The sequence below is a fragment of the Thunnus thynnus genome, chromosome 19 (assembly GCF_963924715.1).
Source record: "Thunnus thynnus chromosome 19, fThuThy2.1, whole genome shotgun sequence".
In the NCBI taxonomy this organism is placed as follows: Eukaryota; Metazoa; Chordata; class Actinopteri; order Scombriformes; family Scombridae; genus Thunnus; species Thunnus thynnus.
In genome coordinates this window covers 2,001,088-2,009,681 of record NC_089535.1, presented here as the reverse complement: position 1 = coordinate 2,009,681, position 8,594 = coordinate 2,001,088, and the positions used below count along the sequence as shown (strand labels likewise).

At 34.9% G+C, this 8,594-nt stretch overlaps 1 protein-coding gene across 1 annotated transcript; it reads right to left on the bottom strand.

Annotated features, from left to right (window-relative positions):
- Window positions 1-3,622: 3,622 nt before the first annotated feature.
- Window positions 3,623-7,830, bottom strand: LOC137170990 (small ribosomal subunit protein bS18m-like). Its single transcript, XM_067574700.1, has 6 exons — window positions 7,665-7,830; window positions 7,452-7,501; window positions 7,254-7,337; window positions 6,104-6,161; window positions 5,079-5,138; window positions 3,623-3,777 (listed from the first exon to the last, which is right to left on the bottom strand). The coding sequence occupies exons 1-6, from the start codon at window positions 7,723-7,725 to the stop codon at window positions 3,701-3,703; spliced, it is 390 nt and encodes a 129-aa protein (XP_067430801.1). The 5' UTR covers window positions 7,726-7,830; the 3' UTR covers window positions 3,623-3,700.
- Window positions 7,831-8,594: the final 764 nt, after the last annotated feature.

Sequence of the window (8,594 nt, the reverse complement as noted above, 5' to 3'; positions counted from 1 at the left end):
GTGACAGCCTGCAGTCTCTGCATTGTGTTGTGATGATGATGATGATGATGATGATGATGATGATGATGATGGTGGACTAACAGCTGACAGTAACGTCAGTTGATTCAATGACGTCTGTTTATTGCTTATAATCACTTCAGTATCTGAGGGAAACGAACTCGGTCTGTAAAACTATTTAACATCAATAAAATCAGAATCAAAGGAAACTTATAAAACTAATAAATGTTTTCTGTGACGAAGCTTAATAACCGTTAAATAACAAACAACAGGATCGACGGTCTAAACTCAACCAGGATCAATAACTCACTATATTACAGATTATTGATACAGATCAATCATAGATTATAATCAGTAATAAAGTCTATCTCAGGTCAGCTGTACATTATTATTATTATTTACAGGTTTAACAGTCACACACTCACCTGGTCTGACTGGTTCCCACGGTAACGAGCTTTATAGCTGCATCGTTACCATGGATACTATGTAGCCAAGTATGAAATATAAGATAACAGTATAAAATAATGAAAATAACCTTACAACTATTAAATAAATGTAAAATTATATTCTGTATTAAAAGATTTTGCTGTTCGACATCGTGACCATTTAAAGCTCAACTGATGTGTTTAATGTAACATGTAAGATAAATAAAATCAGGTTTATGTGTTTTTACACAGTGAACTCATTTATGATGATTTATTGCTGTTACTGTTATAAATGTGGACGTTTAAAGTCTCTCCTCTGATTTCCTGGTTTAAGAGTCTCTTTAACAGCCGTCAGCAGTTTATTCATTAAATATTTTTCTCTTTTCAAACATTCTTGAGTTATAGAACCGAAACATACGGAGCAGTTTGTGTTTCTCTGCAACAGTCTTTAATCATTTCTACACATAGAATCAGATTCATCTGTTTCTCTGCTCAGATGACCAACAAACCCTCAGACATAAACGAGTATGATAACAGACAGATTAACAGAAACCGTGTAGTGACGGATCTATCGTACGTCGTTCCTGAAGACGAGCGTTTCTCTTCTTATTTAGAAAACATGATAACGTATAGATGACCCTTTAATGTTTTATTACACAGCAGCACTAAACAAACATGTGGCTAAATATCAGAGATCCAGATGTGTCTGCATTAAAAAATGAACTGTTGCCTTCATTTTAATTGGTTTAACTAAGACGTGTCTGTTTTCTGTTAATGCAGCTAATTAATAATCAATGAATAGTATTGAACTGGTGCTCAGTGTCTTTGACCTGACAGTGAATCATCAGTCAGCCGTCGTGAAGAAACGTCAAATAAAGTTTTTATTTACTGTTGTGATCATCTTGGAAATTAAACATATAAAAGAGAAAAAGTTACAAACTGTCCAGAATATTTAAAATGTGCTCGTAATAAATAATCATATTGCAACATATGAGGTGTAAAAATCATGAAAATATAAAAGAACTAAAGCTGCAATTAACAATTTGTTCTTTATTGATCTACTACTTAATTTTTCAATTAACTCATTAATCGTTTAGTCTATGAAATGTGAAAAAATGATGAAAAACTGTCCATTAATATAAGAACATATTCAGGTATCTTCAACCCAAACATGTTTATGATATAAAGCAGAAAATCAATTATTAAAATATTTGATTATTTTTCTTTCGTTTGATTAATCGATTAATCGATTAATAAAAACTACAATAACATCAGTAATTCATATTCATATTCCTCCAATGTTATCAGTTCCTTACTCAAAAAAAAAAAAAAAACTGGCAACAAAAGCCTCTTTCACACATAGTTCCCAGTAAATTACTGGGAAAACCTTTCTCACTGTTCACACGTGCAGCTGCAGTCAGTAACACGTCACGTCCAGCAGATGGCAGCATTGCAACACTTACAGATGCCCTCTAGACAGACCTGATCAAATATGGATCAATATTATGTTACTGTGTCTATTTCTCACCTCACATGTTTCCAGAAACATATTTTAGTGTTTCCTGTTTAGCTGAAGTATGAGAGAGTTTATGATGCGGCCGCCATGTTGAAAACAGACTCGCAAGTACGTCAGCCACGCGTCAGGTCTTGTGATTGGTTCGCTCGCTCCACGTGACGGCGTCTCTCATCAGACTGACGCAACCCTTTACATATTTCCCTGAATATATTGATCCCTGCTCCCGTTCTCACGTGACAACATGCAGGAAATGTTTTACTAGTAATTAACATTTTAATAATGTTTTAAATCTGATCTTTTCAACTTGTTTTCTTGTCTTCAGACGCAGATTCTCGTCCAGCCGAGCAGAAGAACAACCTTCGGCTGCACGAAGCCGTCCGAGCTCTGTTCGCCTGCTCGCCTCTCTTCCGCACTCAGACTTTAACCGTGGAGGCGTTTCCTGTACCGGACGTCTCCTGCGTCACCGAGACGACGACGACGAACACGACCGACCCTGAAACTCCAGCCGCTCAGGAAACGCCCCCCTCCTCCTCCTCCTCCTCCTCCTCCCCGCCGCCGCGTCCCGGCAGCGCGACTCACTGTAGGAAAAGGTTGAAAGAAACTCCGCCGGGCAGGGAGAGGAAACGCAGGAAAAGTAGATCCTGATGTGGAAAATACGTTTGTTATTGATGGAAACTGGACGCCATCTTGTTTTTTAATCCGTTAAATTAAAATAAACAGCGGAACTTTATCGTTGTTTAAAATGTTTACTGATAAAGATCTTTTGTTTAAATAATGTGTTGCAGTCGTTTGTTCAGTAATAATCTATAATTTATCTGGATTATTCAGTTTCTCAAAAACAGTTTACAGTTTATCTGGAGCTGTTGTCATAGCAACACATCTTCAGACCAGAACCTGTTAAAGTTCAGGTTTATTCAGTCAGCTGAATGTTTAGAGTGAACGATTATATATGAAATAAATATACAGAATAACTTAAAATATTTAAATCAGATTGAATCACATCTGGTTTCCAAATTGAATGATTCTGCTTTCTACAATTATCTAGTTTGAATTATTTTAAACTAAACTGACTAACGAATTTCACAATAAAAGTTTATTTTTCAAAATAAGATTTGCAGAAAACAAACCTGATTTTGTGAAGCAGATTTTTATATATTGAGTTGTTTTGTTTGAATCATGTTAGAGGTCAGAAGAGGTTAAAACTAAACTGACTTTCACAATAAAAGTTTATTTTTCAAAATAAGACTTGAGGAAAACAAACTTTTTTGTTTTTTAATATTTTCTACCTGAATAATCCTGTTTCATCTCCTGTGAGGGTCCCGACCGTCCAGGCTTCAGAGAGACATGATTACATCCACCGTACTGAACTAAAACACATTTATATACGTAGATATTTAAAAAACAGAAGAGTCACAACGATTAGTCAATATACAGAAAATTAATCTGCAAATATTCTGTTAATTACTCGTCATTTTTCAAGCAAAAATAACAAAAATTATCTCGTTCCAGCTTCTTAAATGTGAGAATTTGCTGTTTTTCATCAACATAAATGACAGTTAATTGAAAATCTGTAACTGTAGGCTCCAAAAAAGGTAAATGGCGCGACTTAACACCGATTTATTCATGTTTTACTGATTTTTCTTTTCTTGTGTAAAACTGCAGGTGAATGAAAAACACCGACAGCTCAGAATCAGAGGTTTTAATTAACAAATAATAATTATTACAGTTTCAACACAGGAGACGAGTTTCACACATTGATCCATTAATCCAGATGTCTGACGCCGCAGATGTTGGGGTCCTTCATAAACTGCGGATGCTTGTGAGTCACCGACATGAAACCTGGACGGAGAAACGTTGATAATTAAAGAAAAAACAGCTTATTGATCATTAACAGTCACTTCCTGCTCCAAAGCTCCTTATAACTGTTGGAGTTTAAGATTGTTTGAGAAGAGTTTGTAACTTCTTGTCGTCAAGACAAACAGGAAGTTCACATGTCTGCATGTTCCTCTGATAAAAAGAAAGACTCGACCCATGCTTTCTACCAGGTATAATGGACTTCTTCTCCTGGCTACAGCTGCACCAGACACTCAAGGTTGTGCAAAGATAATTAAAACTGCATGATGTGATTTTTCTGCTAAACACAACATGTTACCAGCTATAATAATGACTGGTGGTGTTCCTCAGGGATCTAATCTTGGTCCTTCATATTTTCTATTTATATTCTCAGATGCAGATTGTTTGTCGGTGCTTTAAAAAACAGCTCAGATGTTACAAACATGATTCATATGAGCTTTTCTTGATCTGATACCTCTTAAGGCGTAAAGGTTTGGTTAAGTTAAGGCAACTAAAATCACTTGATTGACAAGATTTTTGACTTCTTGTGTTCAACAGAACAAGCTGTAAACAACATCTGACATATGAGCTTATAAAGTAGTTTTGGCTGAGATGTTAGCAAACATCCAGCAGACACAGAACAACACGATCATCAGTAAATAATGACTGGCGGGGTTCCTCAGGGATCTATTCTTGGTCCTTTATAGTTTCACTTCACCTGCTAACCTGTAACACTCGTGTCCTCTTGACTCAAACAACATGATAGAATGAAAATACCTTCAAAAACGTCACAAATGAGTAACAAAAATAAATCATATGAGCGTTTTCTGGCCTGACGCCTCAATGTTCAGGTAAATAAAACTACTCAGTTAAAGCTTTATTTGTGGTTTTTCACCAGCAGAAACAAGCTGTAAACACAAACATCTGACTTGTTATCAGCTTATGAAGTCGTTACGTGAACAAAAAGCAGTTACGGAGCAACATTATCATTCATGTGGAGTCGTGTTTCTGTCCAATATTCACTCTCTTTTAGCTGTTTTTACTCTCTACCATCTCCTGAGGGAAATATCTGACTCTTTAGCTGCTAAATGCTCCACTATGTTCACCAGCTAGTCTCTGACTTTGTGTACGACGAGTTTATCAGAAAACCGCTGAGACTGAACCAGACAGGAAATCTGAAGCTAAAAGAGGCTAAAAGTCTCTGTAGAGCTGCAGGATTGATGAGCGACTCCTGTCACATTACACAGCTTCTGTTAATTAAACCTGCTCTACACGTCATTTAGATGAATGATATTAAGCAAACGTACCCATCGACTGAGCTTTCTTTATAGCTTTAGAGACTTCCTTCTGTTTTCTCCCACACAGGCCTGAAAACACAAGAATGAAACCAGTTTTTATTCTGTTTCACAAATTATCAAAACACTGCTGACAAGTACGGAGACCCGAAGTGATCAATATTAATCATCAATAAATAAATTGATACAAAATGTAAAACCATGAAACTGAAATAATCAATAAATGTTTCAAACTACTGCTATGAAATAATTACACACTCATTCAGACTGAAGCATCAGCCAATCACACGTCTGTTTCAGGTAATTATTTTCATTACTGATTAATTTACTCTTGATTAATCGATTAGTATAAATGACTATAAAATGGTTAAATAACGTTAAATGTTTTGTTTTGTTTGACCAACGATCCAAAAAACAGAAATATTCAGTTTATAGTGAAACAAAACAGTTTAGAAACTGGAACCAGGACATTTTTGGCTTTTTTAATTGAAATTGTTTTGTTAAGAATTAATTATAAAAATTTACAAAAATTATTATTTTCTGCCAATTCACTTAATAATTAATTGACTGATTGTTTCAGCTCTAGTGTATTTTAATTGACAAAAATGATTAATAACAGACAATAAACAACTTAAATAACTGAAATAACAAACCCAAAAGAAAAAACAGAAAAACCTGCATTAAGTGTAATTAACAGTATCAGCAGAACTGCAGTGATTAATGATTCATTTGATTGATTGTCAAAATAGTTGATTGATTTTCTTTCAGTCAGCTAAACAATTAATCAACTAATCTTTGCAGCTCTGTTGACACAACATGAATGAAAACGGCTTAAAAATAAATAACTGATCTTGAAATAAACTTCTGTATTGAAATAAAACATTTTTTACAAACATTTTGAATTATTTCACAGTTTCATGTTTATATTACATATTCTGTCTGTATTATTATTTCATAATGTCTCATTTAGCAGCAGGTTAGAATGAAAACATGAGATGATTCAGATTAAAGTTGTTTAATGTCGTCCAGCTGCTCACCTGTGATGTGTCGGCCGTATATTCTGCCCGTATGAGGTGAGATGAACTGAGACAGCAGCTGTGAGGAAGATAGAAGACAGTTTACAGTAAATATATTGATTAATTAGTTTTCATAACCAACGATGACACATACAGGAGCCACAGGTGTGGGAGAAATACTCATTTACCTTCTTATATCAGTCACAACACCTGATTAGTTTCTCAATTAATCATTTTGTTTATAAAATGTCAGAAAATACTGAAAAATGCTCGTTATAACGTCTTTAAAGCCCAAAGTGACGTCTTCAAATGTCTTGTTTTGTCTGATCAACAGTCCAACGACAAAGAGAAGCTTCAAATCTTCACATTCGAGGATCTGAAAGCAGTGAATATTTGACATTTGTTCTTTTAAAAAATGATTTGATTGTCATTAGTAGCTGCTGATTATTTTTTTTAGTCGACTGGCTAATCGATTAATCGTTGCAGCTCTAATTGATCCACAGGATGACAGCAAACTCTACACCATCTGATGATCTGAGACATGAATGTGAGACATTCACAGGTCAGTGATGGGATCGATCAAAGGATGAAACAGATTTCTGTTATCAGGAAAAGAGAAAACCTCACGTCAGTGAACGTTAACTTCACATCTGTGGCTACGAATCTGGAGGAAACTCAGTAATCTGACAGTAATTTCAATTCTGAAGCTCACTTAAAAAGGACAAGTTCACAATTTAATTTTAATGATCTAGTCTTAAAACTTAGAATCTGTCTTAAAACAACAGTCTGACTGATTTAAAGTGATCAGTTGTTAATGATGTGGATCTTACTGAACAAACAATAATCAAAGCTCTGCAGTAAAACCACTTGTGTGTTTTGACTGTCTGATCACTGCTTTAATTCAACCATACAAGTGCAATATGGAGAGTTTACCAGCAGATGTCTTCTTCAGATTCTGAAATATTTTTCTTTGTCAAACGTGATAATAAATATCTATCTAAGTTCTTGACGGTTGATCAAACAAAACAAGACGTCACCTTTGACTCTGAGAAACTTTTATTATTTTTCATTATTTTCTGACATTTTACAGATCAAACGATGAATTGAGGAAATACTCGGAAGAATAATCGATAATGAAAATAATCGTTAGTTGCATCTCTACTTTACTCACCTGAATATTTTTGAAGTCCACTGTGACGCTGCAGAGGATGCATCCTTTCTGTGCTTCTTTGTACGGGTTTTCAATCTTTACCAGCTTAAAGATGAAGAGAAAATAATATTGTGTTATTGCGTTAAACCTGTTAATACTGATATACCTCTGTAATTAATAGTAAATAATTTATTATCATTAATAGTATACAATACCCACTACGTCATCTTTCTGTTGTTCTACATTTGAAGAGGTCAAACTTCTTAAACCTGCAGAGAAAATTATAATCATAACATCTGCTGGCTAATGTTAGCATTAGCATTAGCATCGCAATCCGTAGTTTAACGGAAAACACTGAATTAATTAATAAAAACAGTCGTTTACACTTAATAAACTCTGTAACGTGTTTACAGTGATGTTAAAGTTTCTTACTTGTGTTTCCATGTTGTGAAAAAACAGCTTTTATCCGCTGAAACCGTCTCAGGGCGAGCATTGTGACCTCACACAGGACAGGAAGTGGCCCGACACGAGTTCCGGTCTCTCACTGGGTGTTTTTTAGTTCCTACCACTTCTAAAGTTATTTTCTAATTGCAGCAAAATTACGTGTGTAGTGCAGCTTTATTTGTGAGCATTAAAATAACATGCGACGTGTGTTTTTTACACTTTAGATATTACATTTCTGATACAAACGCGATTGTGATGTTTTTCGGAAAAGATTAGACGTAACTCTCTTCAAAGGTAAAAAAGACAAGATAGAAATCCCCCCATAATAAACCAAAGTGTGACACATCGAGCTACCATTACATAAAGTAACAAAATATTTTGTTTTTACAGCATTGTATTAGTGTTATTAAGTAATTTACATGACTCACCACAAAGTCTGTATTTATCTGAGTATTTTAAGTCTGTTAAAAGCCATATTAGCATGCTAAGCAACGTCTGTTATGCTTTATAAGTAAAATAAGCTACACATTGGTAGAAAACTCCGCCACTTACATGAAGTTTCCTGTCTAGTAATTATCGCATCTATTTAGGTAACTTATCAGGAGTTTATTGTAGCTAAACTAATAACGGAAAGGAAACAATCGAGGTATTAAAACGGTTAGCTGTGTGTTAGCTAGTTGACCAGTAAACCGGAAACGGAAATGATGTTGGGATTTCTCTCTTGCTCAGATGTTGATATAACAGGCTCGTTCAGTCAATGGATATGAGCCCCTTTACGATCACCACACAATGCATACTGGTTAGATTCTTTTTTTAAAATTATTTCTTTATTTTAGAGAACACGTGTACAATAACAGCATGTACACAAACAACTGTCCATACCAGGTGTATATGTACACCTGGTATGGACAGTTTATA

Bases quoted from the DNA above. Each gene is read 5' to 3' on its own strand.
- LOC137170990 (XM_067574700.1), bottom strand. From the start codon at position 7,725: ATGCTCGCCCTGAGACGGTTTCAGCGGATAAAAGCTGTTTTTTCACAA. The intron at 7,502-7,664 runs GTAAGAAACTTT...TTTTCTCTGCAG, and splicing joins TTCACAACATGGAAACACAA to GTTTAAGAAGTTTGACCTCT. The intron at 6,162-7,253 runs GTGAGTAAAGTA...TCTTCCTCACAG, and splicing joins TGGACTTCAAAAATATTCAG to CTGCTGTCTCAGTTCATCTC.